The sequence below is a fragment of the Microtus pennsylvanicus genome, chromosome 7 (genome assembly GCF_037038515.1).
Source record: "Microtus pennsylvanicus isolate mMicPen1 chromosome 7, mMicPen1.hap1, whole genome shotgun sequence".
Lineage (NCBI taxonomy): Eukaryota > Metazoa > Chordata > Mammalia > Rodentia > Cricetidae > Microtus > Microtus pennsylvanicus.
The window spans coordinates 94,250,506-94,272,264 of NC_134585.1; the positions used below are offsets into that span (position 1 = coordinate 94,250,506).

General features: G+C 41.2%; 1 protein-coding gene, 1 long non-coding RNA gene and 1 other non-coding gene across 4 annotated transcripts in view; 2 read left to right on the forward strand and 1 right to left on the reverse strand.

Annotated features, from left to right (window-relative positions):
• The first annotated feature begins 3,436 nt into the window (after positions 1 to 3,436).
• On the forward strand, positions 3,437 to 4,745 carry LOC142854948 (uncharacterized). Its single transcript, XR_012911389.1, has 3 exons — positions 3,437 to 4,068; positions 4,318 to 4,363; positions 4,570 to 4,745. It is a non-coding gene; the product is annotated as an uncharacterized LOC142854948 (long non-coding RNA).
• On the forward strand, positions 4,114 to 4,243 carry LOC142855187 (small nucleolar RNA SNORA24). The gene has a single exon (XR_012911450.1). It is a non-coding gene; the product is annotated as a small nucleolar RNA SNORA24 (small nucleolar RNA).
• Positions 4,746 to 5,711: 966 nt separating the features above from the next.
• Prss12 (serine protease 12) overlaps positions 5,712 to 21,759 on the reverse strand; it is a 52,241-nt gene continuing 36,193 nt past the window's right edge. Inside the window, exons 7-11 of one of the 2 annotated variants that reach the window (XM_075981455.1) lie at positions 18,149 to 18,354; positions 14,622 to 14,697; positions 13,224 to 13,346; positions 7,415 to 7,695; positions 5,712 to 6,222 (exon numbers count right to left, since the gene is read on the reverse strand). In XM_075981455.1, coding sequence (XP_075837570.1) covers positions 5,915 to 6,222; positions 7,415 to 7,695; positions 13,224 to 13,346; positions 14,622 to 14,697; positions 18,149 to 18,354 — 994 coding nt within the window. In that variant the 3' untranslated portion in view covers positions 5,712 to 5,914. The remainder of the gene's footprint in view (positions 6,223 to 7,414; positions 7,696 to 13,223; positions 13,347 to 14,621; positions 14,698 to 18,148; positions 18,355 to 21,759) is intronic. The other variant, XM_075981456.1, reaches the window with a different exon arrangement.

Consider the following 21,759-nt stretch of genomic DNA (forward strand, 5'->3'; position numbering starts at 1 on the left):
TAGTCTCCATCTCCACTTTAAGTCCCTATAGTTTGTGATTGTGTGTGTGTGTGTGTAGATTAATGAGAGTCCCTCCTCCCACTTTCGTTGTATATTACCCGATTGGTGTTTCAGCCCAGACCTCTGCCCAGAACTTCTTCACATTTCAGCTCCTTTCTGGTTAGGGCATGGTGGTGTTTTCCATAGCATTGTATTTTCCATAGCAGTTGCACCGAGTCCCACAGGTGCCTAAGGTTTTCTTCCTCTGTAGTCGTCCAAAATTGGCCATTGCATTCTCTTTTTACGACAGTTATCCTAACTGGTTTTGAATTGAATTTCCTTGATAGGTGGCAACACTGAGCATTTTCTCATGCACATTTTAGCCTTTGCATTAGTGTTCAAGAAATGTCTATTCAGGCGAAAGTTTGTCTGCAGAACAAATATTTGCTGGAGTCCAGTAAATATTTAACAAACAAGGCTATTTGAAGTGAATATATATGTATATATGAATATGAATATGAATATATGTATAACTATATAACGATACACACATACACTACTACAGACTGGGAAGTGTTCATATGAATGAACACTACTGAAGTTAAGTAAAACAAAAATTAAGTAAAACAAAATTAAGTAAAAACTGAAATTAGGTAAAAATGAAAAAGGCTATTTTCTGGCTGGTTTCTTCCATGGAATTCAGCCTTCTTTAAGAGGCAGATACCTGAATACTAATTATGGTTTTCTGGTTATTACTAGTTTCCCCCCCCCCAACTAAAATTACAATGGGAAAAGGCATACATTACAGAAGGACCACAGTCGAAGGGTGAGTAGGGAAGGAAATATGTCCCTTTCATTTTACCCTTGGTAAATGAAACTTTCATTACAAGCAATTTTCAATTCTACTTCCACATTCTCTCAAGTGTATTCTAAGACTCAGTCTCTTGACATGGTAGTGATGGAATTCACTGGATTTAAACTCAGAGCTCCATTGATTAGAAGTGTTATCTGTCTCAAATTCGTAGTTGAGATGAACCATCACTAAAGCAGCACTTGCCTTAATAGCAATATGATCAATTATAAGAATATGACTCCTTGTGTGTTAAACTTCATTTCTGAAGTTTTAGACTTACAGAAAATTTGCAAAACAGATGGCACCAAATGTCAATTTTATCTAATTGTCTAAAAGAATTAGATAAGCACAGTTTTGCTGGGGTTTTTTTTTCCTCATGGTCGGAATACCATGTGGACTTTGAGGAACAAGACCAGAGAGAGATGGGTGTTTTTTTTTTCACCCTACTATATGAGTGCACATGATCATCATGATTTTCATTACCCAGAATGGGCAATGCCTATTACTTTCCAGCACCATTAATATATACCTTCTCTGTGCTGTTTATTTTTGCCAACTCAGCATAAGCTAGGGCAACTGAGAAGGAACCTGGTTTGAGAAAATGCCTCCAAGGTATTGGCCTGTGGACTTGACTGTGAGGCATTCTCTTGATTAACAATTGATGTGGAGGATTCAATCCAGTGTGGGCAATGCCACACCTGGGCAGGTTAGTCCTCGCTTGTTTAAGAAAGAAAGCAAGCTGAGTAAACCAAGAGGAAGCCAGTAAGCAGCATCCCTCCATGGTTGGAGTTCCTGCCTTGGCCTTGCTGATAAACTATAACCTGGAAGCCAAATAAACCCTTTCCTCTCCAAGTTGTGTTTGGCTGTAATGTTTTATCACAGCAACAGAAACTAGCACATCCTCCCTTCCTTCACTACACCTTGAAATCACGTCATAAAACCCATGATGAAATCTGTGCTACGGTTACAGGGAGGGATTAAAGTCCACCTGGAGAAAAATGACTTTCGTTAATGTTTGGTTGTTTTGTTTTTGTTTTTAATTTTTCCCTATAATGCTGGAGATCACACACAGGGCCTTGTGCATAATGGACAAACACTCTGCCTCTAAACTACATTTCCAACACACTCCCCCAAAAATAATGTTTAAATGTGTTTGAGCTAGGATCTCATGTACCTTAGACTGTCCATAAAGTTACTAGGTAGCCAAGAAAAAACCCTGACCTTCTGAAAGCCCCTAGTGCTAGAGTTACAGGTATGTGCCACTATACCCAACATTTCACTTGCCGGGGACTAATTCCAGGGCCTTGTGCTGCTAGGATAGCACTCACAAATGAAATGCCATCCCAAACTCTAGTAACAAATCTTTTTCAGTATCAGAAAAAGATACGGTACACATCAAGGCATTTGGTCATGGTCCCAGGTGTTCACTTACGTCTTTCAGCCAGGCATTTCAATTAAGGTCTTCACAGGAGTTTATAATAAAGACGCCAAGAGAAAATGCAAATATTACATGTCAAAAAATCAAATTCAGTTTTAGGGATGAACATTTTCCTAAAAATACTTGACCAAAACACTGAAATCGCGAAAGAATTTCAACAAGAAGAGATGTGGGTGAGGGGAGGCTAACAAGCCAAGAAAAGAACAAGAACAATGCAAAGGAGAGACAAAAGGCCGGTTTTAAAAGCCCAGTTTCAGACAAAAGAAAAATTTATTAAAGGGCAGGAACATTCGAGTACATAAACTCTCATTTATCCCATGCTAGCTTTCGAACAAAACGGAAATGTTCATTTCATCAAAATCTTCAGTAAGACAAGTCTTAGCATAAATATATAGTTCTAAAACAAATTGTGCTCCCAAAACTTACATTGAAGGCTTAATCCCTAGACTCTAGAGATTGCTGTATTAATAATGAAGTTTTTAAAGGACTTTATCAAACCTGGCAGGTGCAGACAGGCACAAAGGAAAAACCCACGGGAAGACGCAGACTACCATCTACAGGCCAGAGAAAGAAGACTCAGAAACGGCCAGCGCCCTATTCTGTAGAAGATACCCTATTCATCTATCTACACGACAGTCAAATGTCCGGGCAAAGGTCTCAACCGTGGTTAGGTATTTAAGCCTTGATATTTAGTTCTTCCGGATCATTAACGATATGTGAAGTAAAACGAGAGACTCGATGAACGCGGCGAGCTTTATAAACATATCTAGGTCCTTCCAGTGCAAACGTGTCTCCTCTAAGTTTGTTCACTCGGACACCAGCCCAGAATTGCTCTAAATAACTCGGTCCCTGCAAGCATGTAGTGACCTCCTGAAGCTTCTGCTGATCTCCCTTACAGTTTCGTAACTTTCCCCATAACAGCAACTGCCGCCTCCAGCGGTCCAGCACTAAAGGTTCCCCCGAGACCCTCTATTCTGTCTCAAACGGAAATAAAGGGGGTGACAAGGCTGGGGTGCATTTACTAAGGGTGATCTCTTTCTAGCCATGGCCTAAGTAACTCGACTGAGTCGGTGCGCTGCCTCGCGCAAAAATCCTTAAGAGAAAGATCAGACCGAAAAGGCAAGCCGAGGGGGCGCCAGAGCCAGCGGAAACGGAATACGGCAAGTGCAAAGGCGCCGCGGACAGCTCCCGAGAGCGGACAAAGAGGCGGCGCCACCGGAAGTGACGTGTCGGGAGGCCGCAGCGCTGAAAAGGTGGACTTGGTACTCAGAAAAGAACGCCCCGGGACGAACGAATGTCTGCCTTGCGGTCGCATCAGCAAGGAGACTTCAGACAACGCGAGAATTTTGGTTTGGGATTTGTTCTCCTCCTCCTTCCGCCCCACTCCATTACCGCTCCCAATCCGTGTGGACGCATGCGCCGCACCCGAGACGCCTAAGCCAATCAAAGTGAGTAACGCGGGAGAGGGTCGGAAAGGGCACGTAGGCCACGCCCTTGTCGCGCAGGCTCTCGGGAAAACGTCACCGGGATTATAAAAGCGCTCGCGCCGCACGTTGCAGCCTCTTTCACTGTGGTCCGCGTGCTTTAACTTTGTGCGTGTCTAGTTTCCGTGTCGAGGTGACTTGTTGGGCCCTCATTTGTGAGCAGCCAAGATGCGGGCGGCACAAGACGGTTGCGGTGCAGGCCGCCGGCCGTCAGCAGCACAAAAGCCTGGTGAGGGCTAGCACGCGGGCCACAGCCATGTGAAGCCGACCCCGTGTTGAGCGGAAACACCCGAGGACCTCCACCGTCACGGATGGTGAGTGACACCTTCGGGAGTGAACCCGGGTTTTGGGTTGTGAAAGTCCATGTGTCTTTGGGACCTGCCGGCTGTGGCAGTCTCCCTTCCTAGGCATGGAAGAGCATGTACTTGTTATTGGCAAAGCTGTCACCATTTAATTGGGACCAGATTCTGACTTGAGCAAGTAACATTCTATCTTAAGTTGTCTACGAATCTGCGAGGTGCCAGGAAAGTGGACGTACTTCTAAACTATTGAAATGTTTCTAGGTAACACCGGAACTCATTGCTGTTTGGTGATGAAAGACACGTTCAGGTAAGTTTTATGCTTTGAGTGTTTTCGGGGTTCTGAGTAGGGAGAAGGCCTTCATTGATCACTGTTTCGCGAGGTTTGCACGCGTGCTGGCATTCTGTAACTTAGATGGTAATAGCCAGTTGTATAGAAAGTTGCTGAACTGGTAGGGTCTCGGGACTGAGGGGAATGCACAGGTACTCTGTAATGTTGGTTTTCTTTTCTTGCAGGTATTGTTAAAGCAAAGTAGTGGCTAAGATCTTCCGGGCACCTTACAGGGGATCTTCGCATTTAAATCTTGGTAATGGGCATTGTGAATGATAATATAGCACTGTTTTCAGTGGCTGGCCGTTATTTCATATGAAGTTTTTAATAAGCCAAATAAAGTTTGGTTGATGAGTAATAAGATCGTGTTCTGTTTATTTCTGGAGACTGTATGAGTAAGAGTTCTTACACAGGTGACGTTTTGCAGAGAAAATGTCTGGGATAACCAGGATACCTGAGGGAAGGGTGGTCTCATTGCTGTATATTATGTAAAGGTGCACTGAAGACTTGTGTGTCGGTTTTGTTCAAGCTTTGGACTTGAGCAAACTAAAAGTTAACAGCTTGTTACATTTGTCAGTTGCTGGCCTTAGCATTTTCAGAGTAATTTTGTTAGACAGGCAACCAATGGACAGTTGCCTTTATAGAGAAATGTGTGTGTTGTACGCTGCTCACCGAGCCTTTCTGTCAGCATGTACCATGTGAGGATGGGGTTTTAGGAAAACAGTGTATTTGAGCTTCACGTCCCCAAAGTGAATAATACGGCACCTTTTAGGGGGATATGCTTTTGACTACTGGTACCTAGTTACATACAGTCATACTAAAGTGGATGGCAACCTTAAGGAATCTGGGGTTTGAGGAGGCTCCAGCAATAGTCTTGTTTGAGATTGCAATATACCTTACCTAAGGGAACTTGGGAACCCTAACTTGAAATACAGATTCCCAATTTGTGAGTAAGTTGTATGGCCACTTCGTGTGGTCCATTTTATGTTGTATGCATATTTTTTCCCATCAGATTGTGTCAGGTTAGTCCTGAGAAACCTGTAGGCTTATTGGCAACTGCCAGTAGGTGGCACTCGTGTACCGTATCCAAAAGGCAGTGTAGTGGGAATACTTTAGCTGCCTCCAGTGTTGGGGGGGGGGGAGGGCTTGGGTAGTAGTAGCTTATGGAATGCTAGTAGTAAATCAGTAAAAGATCTACTCCAACTTGAAAGTTCGTCTTTCTGGTCTCTGATTGCATCTTTTAGCGTGCTAAGGAGATCAGATACGAAAAGTCAAACTCTCCAGTCTTAGTGTAGGGAAGATGGTCAAATTTGGGCACCTGATCATACACAGTTAAAAGTCCATATTTATCAACTTAAAAAAAATTACAATAGACAAGGAAGGTAAAGCTCGGTATTACACTGAAGTACTTGTACACCAAGACTGCTGGAGGAGGAATCTCGGGCTCCAGAAGTTGTCTTCCCTGGTTTGGTACCAAATATGGAGATTTAATATTTCCCATCAGTTTTTTTACTGAAGCCTTCCATAAAATTACAGTCTGGTGATGCTTTTTATCCAAGGTACAAATGCAGGGACTCTGGTGTAAACACCTGGAGTATCCTTGACTCCACAGCCGTACCCCCAGGAAGTCACCCCATACACGACCCAGGTCTCATCAGGCCTTTCACACATGAGTGGCCCACCACTGTCTCCCTGGCAGCTGTCCACACGGTTGTTTTCCTGGAGGTTTCCAGCACAAAGCATTCTTCCAGTGAAGAGACCCTTGTAACGCTCTTTACAAAACCTCTTGGGTAGTAAAGGTACAGCTGCTTGTTGTAGGGTTCTTGAGTAAGCACGCCCTGCTCAGAACAAAGATGAGTTAGATTTCAGCTAATGAGCACATTTAACACAATACTGCATCATTGATGGGATTTCAAAATGGGGGCTACTCCTAAGTAAGGTGGGAACTGTTTAACATAGGGAGGTGGTATTGTATAAGGATGTTCATAAAGAAGTGCAGTTTCCCCTATAAACACTACTTCCTGATGGGCTATTTGTGGAAGGGCTTAAATATGCAACTGGCATGTCCTCCATGTTTTCTTAGCCTACTAAATGGAGCCAACTAAACAGACCATCCTAGAAAATGTACTGTCCTGGTCATTCGATGTACCCAAAGGAAAGCAAATCTCATGAAGGAATCAGGGTTATAAAAACAGCAGCCTTCTAGGAGTGCTTTGCTGCCAGGGAGTAGCAGGCAAGTCTGACTGGCTCCATAGTGGGAATTGATAAAGCATGTTTTCAACACCTACAAAAATAGGCTTGCTTGACACTTTCACTAGCCTAAGATTTCTTGATACTACATTTTCTTCAGTTGAGCACCTAATGCTAGTGAGACCTCGGTATAATTTAAGGCCTGTCCTGGAGTACATGCTCCTTGATGGGCACTAGCTTGTCACCACCACCACAGCCAGACAGTTGAAGCAGCTACATTCACCCAAGATCCCATGTTAAATACAACCTCTGCTTAGAGGTTGGAGTAGAAATGAGAGGGTGAGAGAAGTTTTAAGTGTTTTTCTTCAACTTTAGTATAAGAAGCTTTGCTGTTTTCTGGCCAAATTTTATTAGGAAATCCTTAAAATCAGCTTGATGAAGGTTCCCTGACAAAAAGCACAAAAAAATTTTTTTGAAGCCCTTTACTTGGTCAACTGTTCAAATCTGGGAAGCTTTTGAAACTACATAGGATTCTAGATTGAATTCTTGGACTTGGCCTTTAAACCTCTGCTGTTCTCTCATTGGTCTGGATGGCTAAAAGTGGTATAACACTTTCTACCCTATTGGCAGTTGAGTTCTATCAGCTGTACTAACATTGGCATTTGCACCAACACTCTGAGGATGTGAACCTAGGCTGAGTGTGTACATTTTACATCTGGCAGACTTCAGGCATCAAACCTGAGTCCCTCTAAGGTCCTACTCGCTGCACACCCAACCATGTAGCCACCAGACAGGAAGCTGCCCAGTTTTCCTAGTATGCCTCTGTTTTTTTAATATTACCTGTGTCTCCCCATCCTGTTATGTGACAATTGGAGGCTGTTTTCTGTGGCCTCTCTCTCCACAGAGGCAAACAGGCTGGCAGAACATGGCTGCTTAGTCTGGCACATTGTTCCCCTGTTCCCTGTAGTCTAACCAGGGCAATGTCATAGTCACTGCTGTCTGGCCGGTAGTTCCTGTGAATCACAATCTGCTGAACCCCTATTTCCTCTTCAAACTCCTCGGGTACCAAAGTATGGTAATCCCCAACTCGAACTGCATAGCTTCTGGTGTGGTTCCCATACCTGGAAAGAAAGACCAGGATGTGAGGGTTTTTTCAGATAAGGGAAACTGATGATTGACATCTGGGATGTTAAAATAGAGCAAATAACTGTTATTCCAAGTCATGTTCTCTTCCCATTTCTCTCCCCCAATGCTCACTGCCACCCCCGCCAAAGCCCATGGCTGTCATCTTACTTTGACTTCACCAAGTCTAGATGACTATTGCCTGGGAAGTAGCAAATGTGGAGAGGTAGTGGAAAAAATAAGGACAAAGCATCAGGTTGTCAATCCCTTATCAAATGGGAAAGTCTCCAAGAGGAACACGGTGTAGCATAGAACTGCTGTCCTGGTTTGCCAGGTTCACATGCGTGGAGGCATAAACATGGCTGCTGCCTGTGTCCCTGTGCTCGTGCAACCCGCCTTATCTCTAGGAAGAAGCCTCAGTTTATTATCCAGAGTGAGTCGGGTACAACCAAGCTGTCAGCAGATGCTCACTGTATTGCTTAACTTTGATGTCACCTCCATGAAGCTTAATCTATTGTACTTTCACTGTATTTTCTTTCTTGCACTCGTTATCAGTATTAAACATTTTCTAGTTTACTATTTAACCGCCTTGTGAAGTTACCAACTATCCCCAAGGTAAGACTTCTGGGCCCAGAATATACTAGCCTGCCCACCTGGTTAGTTCCTCCTCACTGAAGATTACAGCTGTTGTTCACTGCCTGACCTCTACTGACAGCAAGAACCAGGGCTTTTGGAACTTTATTTGTATATGACCCGAGGTATGCAGTAATAAAAAAATAAACACTTAGTGGTAGTAAGTCACGAATTTGTTTTCAACAATTCTTTGGTGTGCATTTAACTTTGCCGCTTACTAAAGATGAAAGCAAACTTATATACTACTGCGATGGATATGTTCTTATGCTTTTACATAAAAAATAAAAGCTTAGCTGATCTTCGAGCATCTTCAACACCTTTCAGAGTTGATTAACATTTTATTATTTTATTTTGTATTGTTATTTTAAAACAGGATCTCACTCTGTAGCCAAGGCTAGCAGGGAACTCACTATGTTTAGCCTCAGATTTGCACCTATCCTCCTGCCTCAGCCTTCACAGTGCTGATAGTCCAGGTGTGCGTCACCACATTCAAGTCTGCAATCACAGTTTTCAAAACTTCCAATCTTTTCTTTTTGCCTGCTGAAGACAAACCCTGGTTTCTAGCAACTGTCTTCATATTTCATGCTGGCATCTAACTGCTGGGGAGAAAAATGTTAACATTCATTTTTTTTCTCCACAAAATGGGAAAGTTGCACAGTGACCAAGACCTCCACTTGAATTTGAGTTTAAAGTGTTTATACTCAATCGTTGGCTAGTAGAAATCTGGAGGCTGGAACTGACTCCTGGCTGCTTATTTAAACAGAACCCCATTTACTCCTGTGGGAGGAGAGGTCTGAACCTCTGTGGGCCCTGAGTAAGGCTCTGACCATCTTGTATGATTATGTAGCCATCAACTGCATAACCATGAGGTTCCTGACCCTTCTCCATTTCTAACCTAAATCATTATGTCTTTAAAGTTCTGAGAGTTTTTCTCCCTTATGCCAAGTATGCATCTGCAGATTCATTTCAAAATGTAAAATTAATATTTAAAAATAAATTTATCTTAAAATTTTCTAAACTGTTATATAAAAAAAAACTACACCAGGGCAGGTAATGGTGGCACACACCTTTAATCCCAAAACTCAGGAAGCAAAGGCAGGTGGATCTCTGTGAGTTTGAGGCCAGGCTGGTCTACATAGCTAGTTCTAGGACAGCCAGGACTGCATAGACCCTCTCTCAAAAATCAAACCAAAAAAGAAAAAAGAAAGAAACGCACCAAAATTAACTGGACCCAAAGTCTATACATCTTAATTATTTGAATAATTTGTATAATTCTGCAGCTATGGAGCTTTACATTGGACTTTCTTTATCAAATATATCTTTTATTTTCTCATGACAGGGTTTCTCTGTAGACTGTCCTGGCCTCAAACTCATAAAGATCTGCCTGCCTCTGCCTCCTGAGTGCTAGGATTAAAAGCGTGAACCACCACCGCCCAGCTCAAATATATCTTTAGGTACTTACCCATCATTAAAGATAAAAATCCATGACAAAACTAAAAGAACAATTAGCCTTATATCCTGTGTAATAACTTGAGTCACCTTCATGCAGGCCTTCCTCATCTTCTAATATTTAACCTTTCTTGTTCTCTTTTCTGCATCTGTTGATGGATAACTAGATTGATTCCGGTTTTTTGTTTGTTTATTTTTATGTTTTTTGCTATAGGGAATGAAGCAGCAAAAAACATGGGGGCTGGAAATATCTTTATGATATTTGAGTTTCACTCAATTTGATAATTGAATTCCACAATGGCTATATTAATTTGCACGCACACCAGCAGTGACTGAAGGTTTCTTCCTCTCTCCGTCCTCTCTTGCATTTGCTGTCAGGTGCGTTGATGATAGCCATTCTGACTCCAGTGAGGTGTTATCTCAGCGTAGTCTTGCCATTTCCCTGATGCCTAGCCTTTCTTTTCCTTTAAAAATGTTCAGTTCATTTTCCCATTTGGTATTGAATTTCTCCAGTTCCTTGTATGTTCTGGGTCTTAGCTCACTGTCTGAAGTAGAGCTGGTAAATATTCTCTGCCACACTGCGGGCTATCTGTTAGTTCTGCTGATGGCTTCCTTTATTTATATGTAGTCCTTTCTTTTGATACTGGTGTTGGTCCCTGTGCTATTGATGTGTTTAAGAAGTTCCTATCAGAGGACAACCTTGAGTCTTGTTCCTTGAGTGCGGCCCACTTTTTGTTGAACAAGGTCCCTTATTGGTGGGACTTTGCCAATTAGGACTGTCAGCTGATTAGGCAGCTCCTAGGATCTGCCTGCTCTCTCTCCATCCTTGGTATACAAGCATGCTTTATGGGTTCTGGGGAGGATTTGAACTTAGGTCCTCATGATTATGAAGTGTGATAGTCTGAATATAATTGGCCCCCATAAGCTCATAAGGCATGGCACTACTGGGAGTTATAGCCTTGTTGGAGGAGGCATATCTTGTGTAGCCAGGCTGTGAGGTCTCATATATGCTCAAGTTATGCCCAGTATGTTAGTTCACTTCCTGTTGCCTTCATAAGAACTCTCAGCTGCTTCTCCAGTACCATGCCTGCCTGCACACTGCCATGTCCCACCATGATGATAATGAACTGAACCTCAGAACTGTAAAATAGCCCTAATTAAATGTTTTCATTTTAAGGTTGCCATGATCATGGTGTCTCTTCACAGCAATAGAAACCCTAACACATTAGGCAAGCATTTATTTTAGTAGATTGGGGCATCTTTCCAGCTCAAACTCCAATTCTTAAAATGGACTATTATGCTTGAGATTTGAGGGGCATCTGATAAAAAATCTTGACTAGTTTTCCAACCAAGTATTTGTCTACTGCTACTTCCTAGTGGGCATTATGAAGAACTTCAGGGAGGAAACCGTATCCTGGTGTATTTCTGGGTGTCAAAGATGTGTGGCTCAAGGCTTCTCCAGAAAACATAAAGGAAAATTTTTTCATGTATTTTAGTCTTTCTCGCTTAGCTGAATTTGTGTTGTATTGTTAAATGTATAAAAAAAATCTTTCTAAAGCAAAACATTCTAAGTTTTGGCTGACATGTCTTTGAATTGTTTGTTGAAATTCTTTCAACTGCCCACAAATGAAAATTGGATGAAACTCCCAAACAAGTTTGTGCAAGAGAGGATCTGAGACCAGGCAGCCCAGGAAATCTAATATTAATAATCCCAGTTTCTCTGATATTTTATCATTAAGATAAACAACAACAAATTCCTAGAATTGAAAAGTGAAGAATTAGGTTAGGTTTAGGGCTTTTAGGTTTATGTAGAGAATATTTTTGTTTTTTCTCTATGTAGAGTCATCTCTCAAAAATACCACAGTGTCTTAATATCAGCTGTGCACATCGCTGCCGCTAAAATCTGGATTAAACTCAGAAAGTCCTTCACAACAGTTCCCTGTACTAATGCTTGTCATTGCCCTGGAAGAAGTCATCTTCCTGGAACCTTGCACTGTCCCTGACAGGCAATGCAAATGCAGGAAACGGCTTTGGCATGATTCAGTGTCCCAGCAAAGAGCATGTTCTTCAGAACTCCACCATCTAGGAGAGCACGAGAGATGCATTTGATTCGCTGGTGTTTAGACGTAACTCTCGTTACCTCTGGGACTAGTCTTTCTAATGATAAGTGTTTACAGAGCCCACCTTTTGCACAGCAGTAATCTCTGCCAATTTGTAGCTGCTGTGGTATTTCCAGGCAAAAAGCCAAGGAGATAAAATCGGGAAAAATGATATTCTTGAGCAAATTAAATTGGAGTAGACTTACAGCAATAAGAAAGCCCTTGTTTCGCATGTATTAATTCTTCCAGAATTGCGTTTGTAGTCAATATGGGAAGTTAACAGGAATTAAAACGGCCAGAAACTTCTCTTAGTTGTATTTCTGTGCCACTGTAGACACAAGGTCACTTCACAGTGCTTTGTGCAATGATTTGTAATAAGAAATAGCAAAAGTGAGTAATTTGTACCACAAACAACTCAAAAGAAATATATATATATATATATCATTAATTTACTTCAGCTTCTACTTAAAATTGCTAGCAGCATACTCATATCCCAAAATATTATTTAACACTAGGAAAAATGTGGGAACCTTATCTCAAAAAACAAGGTGGAGGTGATTGAGAGAGGGCTCAGTGGTTAAGAACACTTGTTTTCCTTGCCGAGGTCCTGGGTTCGGTTTCTAGCACCCCTTGGCAATTCAAAACTGTCTATAACTCTAGTTCCAGCGGGCTGGGAAGAGCTCAGAATGAACTGATAAAATGTCTAGGATGAGAGGAAGCTCTTGTCAGGTAGGACTCTGTGCCATAAACGCTAAGAATAAAAGAGATGTAGTGTGGCTTTCAAGAAGATACAGAGAAACTTGATACACAAACCACCAAGACTGTAGAGACATTAAAAGCACTAAGGCTATATTTTTCTTCCTCCTTAGGACAACTAGAAACCAAATAATATACCTCAATTTTACTTCTGCAAGGATATGAATTTTCATCAAATACATTTTTATTGGTGTGTGCCGTTTGTTTGCTCACTTGTTTGTTTGAGATAACCTCAGTGTTTGTCCCATGCTAGCCTCAAACTCAATTATTCTCCTGCCTCAACCTCCAAAGTACAGGGATGTTTCTCCACACCTGCATCTTAGGTAAACACTTGAGGAATGCACCACCGTTTCTGTTTCCTCTCCCCAAAGTTCCCTTCCCTCCTCCCTCGTCCCAGACTTGTTTTGACCAGAGAACATCAGTTTGTTTCCTGAGGCCTCTTTGCTGGTCTTCCTTGCATCACCTCCCTTCTAACCACAGCCCTGCAGGGCATACAGAGAAAGCATATTGCCCGGTTCTGCCACCCGCAGTGCCGCTGAGCATGGAGTGAGCTACAGGAAATCATATTGCTTGGAACGAGGGGCACACACCTTTTGAAACAGTGTGCAGCTGTCAGGACCCAGCAGCTACTCAGAAGGGTGGCTCCACAAAGCAGCCGGCCATCTCCATGGGACGACTTCAGTCGGAGGGAAGCCTGCCAAGGCCAAGCACCTCTAGAAGCACGCCACACATTCAAGAGAGGAGAAAAGGAAAGAAAGCATCAGGTGAAACAATGACTTCAGTACAGGTGGAGGGAAGGACTCAGCAGAGTGAAGCCATTAGGGCCTTCCTACGGGAGAACAATGTCCACACAACTCAATAGACCGTAGATATCAGGAACTCTGAAAATTTGCTGACAGGCATCTCTATACATTCCACTCATCTCCAACTCTCTTAGAAGCAAGCTGTCTTCTTTATATTCCATTGGTCCAGTATAATCTCTCTACTTGCCCTACTTCAGATGCGTAGATAACTCATGTAGCCTAAGGAAGTACTGGCTTCCCACCATGGAATTAAAATTAAAAATGTATTTTAAAACTCACTCAACTAGGAAGCAAATATGCATATATGCATTCACGCACACACACACACACAAGCTACATTCCTTGGTTTGGCTGAGGACCAAGAGTCAGTTTAGTGAGAATCTCTCTCTCTCTCTCTCTCTCTCTCTCTCTCTCTCTCTCTCTCTCTCTCTGTAATGAACCATAAGATAAAAATTGAAAATTATATATCAAAGATCTCACTTTATATGAAAACTCATGTGATCTTTTTAATATTCAAATGTTATACTATGATGTGTAGATTTTTGTAAGATTTTGTCTCATAAATATGACACTTTTCAATGTAAATGAGCATTAAGTAATGCTATTATTTCTATCTGTCTTTTAAAAAAAAGAACCCAATTCTCCTCCATTAAATGGCTCTTCACAGTTACATACCTTTTTCTGCCACATTTTGTGTCAGAAACATATACCATGAGTCACAAACAGTAGTGTGTGTGTGTGTGTGTGTGTGTGTGTGTGTGTGTGTGTGTGTGTACCGTGCTCATCAAAGGGCAGGAAAACTGGGCTGAAGAGATAACTCAGTGGTTAAGAGCCCCGGCCACTCTTCCAGGAGACCCAGGTTCAGTTCCTAGTACCCACATGGCAGCTCACAACTGTGTGTAACTCCAGTTCTAGGGGATCTGGCACACTGCAAGGATACACATTGAGGCAAAACACCAATACACACAAAAATAAGTAAATCTTTTTTTAAAGGCAGGAAAACTATCGGTTTACTGGTAGTTTTTACTTAATTTATAAGTAATTTATAACTCTTTACTTATTTATAAAATGATAAAACAAGCCCCATGCATAATAAAATAAAACCCTGGGTCTGGAACACTTGTAGCATACACACATATTAATAATCCTGTACTATCAAAATCTGCTTGAAGAGTCTTTTACTACCTTAAAGAATTGTTCCCACCAATGATCCGTTTCTGTCGACGATGCAATAATCTCAATCCACACCCAGATGAGAGCTCTGAAAGAAGAAAGGGGTTACTAATACCTGTCATCTGACCCCAGTACATCCTCCTCTCTTTTTAAATTTTCTCAAGGAGCCTATAGTCCATGACCCCAGAGAAGCTAAGTAACAAGGAGAAGCCTAGGAGAAACATACATAGATCCCCTGGAAAGGGAAAATAGACAAGATCTCCTGAGAAAATGGAATGTGGGGATATGGGGGAGAAGGGAGGGCAGAAGGGGAGGAGGAGGGGAGAAACGGAGGCAGGAGGAGAACTTGAGGGAATGGGATGGTCCAGATGGGGGAAGGACAGAAACAGGAACAAGAAAAGAGATATCTTGATTGAATGAGCCATTATGGGGCTAGCAAGAAACCTGGCACTAGAGACATTCCAAGGAATCCACAAGGATGATCCTACTTAAGATCCTAAGCAATAGTGGAGAGGGTGCCTGAACTGGCCTTGCCATGTAGTCAGATTGATGACTACCTTAATTGTCATCATAGAACCTTCATCCAGCAACTGATGGAAGCAGATGCAGAGATCTACAGGGAAGCACTGGGCTGAGCTTCCAAAGTCCAGTCAAAGAGTGGAAGGAATGAGAATAAGAGCAAAGATGTCAAGACCATGATGGAGATACCCACTGAAATAGCTTACCTGAGCTAATGGGAGCCCACCAACTCTGGCCTGACAGCAAGGGAATGAGCATAGGACCAAACTAGGCCCTCAGAATGTGGGTGACAGTTGTATGGCTGGAGCAGTTTGTGGAGACCCTGGCAATGAGATTGGGATTTATCCCTACTGCTTTTACTGGCTTCTTGGAACCCATTCTACCTGGATGGATACCTTGCTCTGCCTAGATATAGTGGGGAGAGCCTTGGTCCTGCCTCAAAGCAATGTGCAAGACTGTGACTCCCCATGGGAAGCCTTACCCTCTCTGAAGAGTGGATAGGGAGTGGGATGGGAATGGGATGGGAAGGTAGGGTGGAGGGAGTGGGAGGAGGGAGGGATTGGGAACTGGATCTGGTAGGTAAAATGAGGGAAGACAGGTTTTTTTAAAATACTTTTTATGGTTTATTTAACTTTATTTTATGTGCATTGGTGTGAAGGTGTCAGATCCCCTGCAACTGGATCTTCAGACAGTTGTGAGCTGCCATGTGGGTGCTGGGAATTGAACCCAGATCCTCTGGAAGAGCAGTCAGTACTCTTAACCACTGAGCCATTTCTCCAGCCCCCAGGTTTTTTTAATAAATATAAGATAAGAATAAGAGTTATGGGCCAGGTGGTGGTGGCGCACACCTTTAATCCCAGCACTTGGGAGGCGGGCAGATCTCTGTGAGTTGAGGCCATCCTGGTCTACAAGAGCTAGTTCTAAGACAGCCAGGGTTGTTACACAGAGAAACCCTATCTCGAAAAAAACAGAAAAATAAATAAATAAGAGTTATATTTTAGCCTAACAACAGTCTTATGCAAATTGATCAGAAATTTTATGAAGTTTCCAATCATTAGGCTCTGGAGGGTTTCATGGGCTTCCAAAACATCCCTGATTATCCTTCCCAGAGGAACATTCTGTCATAAATACACAAGAGTTCAATTAAGTATATGAGAAAGTGACAAATGTATACAAAAGAAAAGAAACTATATAAATCATGACTAAATTTTAAAATAATTTTAGGAAGAATTTATGTAGTAGTTTAAATATATACACAAATGTATAGCTGTTTATTTATAAGCATATAAACGAGTTAAAAGCATATTGTGCACACACATTTTTGTATTTGTTATTTTTTTATCTGTATAAGAACGGTGGGAATAGTGCCAAGAACACGAAGACCAAATCAGTGCTAATGGTTCCAAAGTAACTAGGCAAGGGAATCCACTAGAGGGCCAGCAGTAATTTTTGGCAAAGAAAGAGGTATAGCAATGTGTACCAGGATGATTAATTTGCCAAATAACCTTAGAGGCATGCCATCAAAGCCAGACCCTTCATCCCTTTGGATATGAGTCTAATAGACGGCACTGCAACGTCTAATATGAGAAATTTGGACCAGGGTATCTGATGCCAAGAAAAGTGATGCTTTAATACAAAGTAAGCAAAACGTAAAGTGTGCATCCTTCTCGTGCAAAGCACCTGACTTTAAGAAGCAAAAATCAACATCGAGCCGTACACTGGAGTAGGGAATTGAGAAGCGCAATTGGATTCCTTTATAAGAATACCCTATCAGACGACCAGTCACCAATCACTTGTGTTCTACTGTCTTATGAGAGTCACAAAGTTCTGCGCTGCAGCAGAAAACAAGAAGATAATGAGCCAAACCCTGTCACGTAGCTAGAGATGAAACATTTTGTTGACGAATGGAAGCACTGCCTACCATGAAAAGACATCAAAATAAAATGTGTTGACACATTCAGCTTTACAGTTTTCAGCTGCTCCAGGAATAAATATACAATATAATTATTGTTATATAATTATGTATATTTAGTTCTATATAACGAAGAATTGTACATTAAATTTGTAAAAATTATTTTAATTATTGAAAGGAATTTAACAAGTTAACTTTTTAGGGAAAGTTGTATTTAGGGAAAAAAGTTGTCTTCAGGGAAAGCAGGCTCCTGAGTACTGCTATCACGGCTAGAAGCCCCTGAGAAGCGCAGAACCATGTCAGCACCATCCAGTCCTGCTCCTGTATTATCTCAACAATTATTAAAGAGAAGGTGTGAAAATGAACCAAAACTATGTACATCTATCCAGACTTTAAAAAATGCTTGTTCTCTTTATAAAAGATAACCAAGGATTTCTCAAAACAACTAATTCTCCCATTCTTTCTTTTAAAGCAGTATTTATTATTGCATACAACGTGAATACACGAAGCACTTTCAAGAATTCTAAGTGTGAAAGATATACTAAGCCACTATAGTACTGTATTCTCAATTTCCTTCAATTTAAAATTTTAGGGAATAAAATCTACAAAAGAGAAATTATCCTTTTAAAATTGACATTAGGTGTGGTGGCTCACGACTATAATTCCAACCCTCAGGAGGCTGAGGCAGGAGCATCATTGTGGTCTTATAACTACCTGAGCTGCAGTGAGAGTTCCTAATTAGTCCAAGCATGAATGAGACTGCCTCAAAACAGAAAAAAAATAAGTCTCTTTAAAGTTATCTCTGCTTTTTAAAATAGTAATAATAAGAATGATCTCAGTCCTGAGTCATTAAGAATAGCAACAAGCTAGACAACTGTATTACATTCAAAGAAAGAGCAGTACAGAAATGGCAGGGATTGTACAAAGAGCTGATCTCAGGCAAGGTTCTGGAAGCCCCATCCTGCCGGCCACCAGCAGCTCTAAACATGGACACAAACAACAAGCGGCTGTGTGCATTTCTTATGCACTAGGGTTTTGTTAACGAAGTCCAGCGATAGTGATGAGGATTAGTAATTCTTGGCTTGCTCAGTGCCCAGAAGTGACTTACCTTTACTACCATGACTTGACACTTTCTTCTCTGAATAGTCACAGATGACCCCTGCATCTTCACTGTGGCGGCAGTTGTGCCTCCCGATGTCCTGTTTGACACAGTCAGCCAGGGCCTTCTCACTTCCTGTGCACTTCACATTGTCCATGTGGATGGGTCCTTTTCCTTCCCCAAAATAAGCCATGGTCCTTGCTCGGGCAGGACCCCTAGAAATAGAGTTCTTCAGATGTAGGAGTGGCCAGCCAAGCATCTGACAAATTCAACACACTTCAGCTTAACTCTTCCTTAGATCTGAATATTAAAATTAGTATACACATCTACTGAAAAATTACTTGTTGTGACTGAAAATATTTAACATTCTTCATTTGTGTGCTCCATAGACAATCTTACAGAATCAACTGCCTCTAATTTAGCTTCTACCTAGAAACACACACATAATGTATCTCAAAACTAAAGTCACCAAAATTTCACTCTTTTAATATCACATTGCCAAGAAAAATATGAGATTAAATAATTACCAGGGACCTAAAGATCTACTTTTCGCTTCCTTTTCAAGCAATAGGTACAGCTTTTAAAACAGACAAAGCTGGGAGCCAAGGAAGGCAGAATTATGTGGATTTTTTTTTTTTTTTTGTTTTTCGAGACAGGGTTTCTCTGTGGTTTTGGAGCCTGTCCTGGAACTAGCTCTTGTAGACCAGGCTGGTCTCGAACTCACAGAGATCCACCTGCCTCTGCCTCCCAAGTGCTGGGATTAAAGGCGTATGCCACCACCGCCCGGCTATGTGGAATATTTTTGTTGTTGCTGTTGTTTCAATGTTACTCTCTGAAGATATTCAAATCAAAAACCTTGTTAATGAAGACAAGTAACTCAATTTCTAGTAAATTACTGAACACATTATGAAAGGAAAAATCATTCAAGTTAGAATCAGGAAAACTATCCCTAACAAATCAAGTTAGGAAAAAATTATTAAACATATAAATAAGGTAAAAGACTGATAAACTTTACAACTTAAATCAAGAATTTCACTCTACTAAAAACCACACTAAGGAAAGTGAAAAGATAAATCAGAAAGCTAGTATTTGTAATAAACACAAATATATTTGTTGGGACAAATACTTTTATAATACAGAAAATAACATACATTATACAAAGAGCTCCCAAAATCACAGAAAACTTTTAAAAATCACAAAACTTAAGGATAAAAGCAAAATAGATACCAAATGAAGTAACCCCAATAAAATAGATGCCAACACATTGCATTTTATATAAAACAGAATAGTAATGACCAGTAAGCAAAAGAAAATGTGTTTGATCTCATTAGTAATTAGCGATGGGGTGTAAACACTAGCTAGTCACAAATTTAAAGACTACGGAGTGTGTAAGTAGTGTAGCCCCATGGGAAAGCACCTTGCAGCCCTGGACACACCTGAGTATGTGCAGAGTCAACATTCTGATGATTATATTCCCGAGTATATTCCCTAAAACTGTCTTGAACAAGTCCCTTAATAAAGGCATCTGCGCTCTGTGCCCTGGACCAGCCCTCTCTCCTGAGTATGTGCAGAGTCAACATTCTGATGATTATATTCCTGAGTATATTCCCTAAAACTGTCTTGAACAAGTCCCTTAATAAAGGCATCTGCGCTCTGTGCCCTGGACCAGCCCTCTCTCCTGTGTACTAAAGTGCACCACCACTGAGGCTACCGTCTCCACCACCGGGAAGATCCTGACTAGATGAGGCTCCTCAGATTTCCAACCTTCCAGAAAGGTGAGCTGAACAAACTTTGTTCTTTATAAATGGCTTGGTCTGTGCTTTCCAGTTATAGCCACGAAGATACACTGCTACACATACATGCACAGCACTGGTAACAACCGTGAGACTGTACTACAACTGACTTTCAAAATTGGATTTTTAAAAACAGATCAAACTATGGGCTAAGGAGAACACAGACTTCAAAGCTGTAAAAAATGCAATAGAATTAAACAAAATTTAGAGAGTTTTAATTTTTGGTAGTGGAGTTAGGAACAGTGCAAATTGCCCGTTAGGCACTTAAAGGTACAGCAGCATTCTGTTTCCTAAGCTTGGCGGTAGTGATGAGGTGTTTCTTACTATTGTGTAAACTATGGCCATCTCTATTTTATCCATCTACACATGCACACACATATTTATAGTGGAGGGATAAAAATTTAAGATAGTTAAAATACAGTTTCTAGGAGGAAAGTAACTATACTTTTTGTATATTGATCAATTAAGTATGTTTTCCCTTCGGTTGTTTATAAATGGACAATAGGGTCAGATTTATCTTCCACTGGATATTACAGAATGCTGTCATTGGTTTTTGTATTTTGCTTTAGCTGTCAACTTGAGAGATGGCCTCAATCATCCTGGATCTGTGTATATGCCCATGCAGGTAAATTCTTGATTGTTAAATTTTGTAGATGGTCTCAGATCACTGTGGGCAGTACTACCCCTAAACAGATAAGACTGGGTTGGGGGGAAAAACAGCAGAATGTGGGCCTGGAAGCAAGCCAGTAAGCAGTGTTTCTCTCTGATCCCTGCCTCTGCTCCTTCTTGAGTTCCTGCCCTGGCTTCCCTGACACATAAGATAAAATAGACCATCCCCCCCACAAGTTGTTTTTGGAGGTGGTATCTATCACAGCAACAGAAAGCAAAGTCGAACAGTTTTATTTGTAATGGCATATACGACTATGTCAGAAACTAAGCCATTTGCAAGTGTTTAAAATAAGACAAATAAATATACTTAATTTTGCATCTCTCTTAAAATAGTGGTGATGGTATACCACTTTAAATTTTGGTTAAGAATGCCACTCTAATCAACGAACTGTTCAAGAGCTTTGAACCATATTCACACAAAATTCAATAAACTGGAATTTCCATCCCGACTGATTATTCTGCCTCAGAGAACTCAACTGATCTCAGCATATTCTGTCAGCACTCCAAGAACAATAGGCCCACATGCTATCCAGTGTCAGACATTATACAACTCATAGCTGAAGAATGCCTTTGGCTTTTCTGCTCATGCTAAGCATATCATATTAGCTCCACTCATATTTCCTGGTTTCCATCTATAAAGTACTTTCTAATTCTATTCTGATTGTCACTGCTTGCACAGGATCCTTCACACGTGAGATTGGGGGCAGGAGGACAGATCTCTAAAATGTCCACACAAGAGGCTAAGGCCTTTACACTGTGTACATTTTCTGGATTGATCTGTTGCAAATAACTGTGTTGCCAAAGTTTTTAGGACTCGAAATGGACATGGGGATCAAAGACGTCCTGCTCTAGTCATGTGTGTGTGTATAATTGTATGTGAGTTCCTGTGTAAAATCTCAAGTTCTCTCAGCTGTAAATCATAAACCATGCAAGTCTATCTAGATTTATCAGATTTTGAGATTATTCTCATTTAAATAACAATCTCAAGGCAAATCACAGGTGATGGAGCAACCATTCTCAGTTATCAGAACGACTCTTGATAGCTGGGTTAGAAATGAAATCCATGAACTGTAGTCATCTGTTTACAAGTGGAGAAATGAATGACAGAAATAGAGAGAGCAAAGGCATATAAAACAAAGCACTGTCTAAGTCCACCTA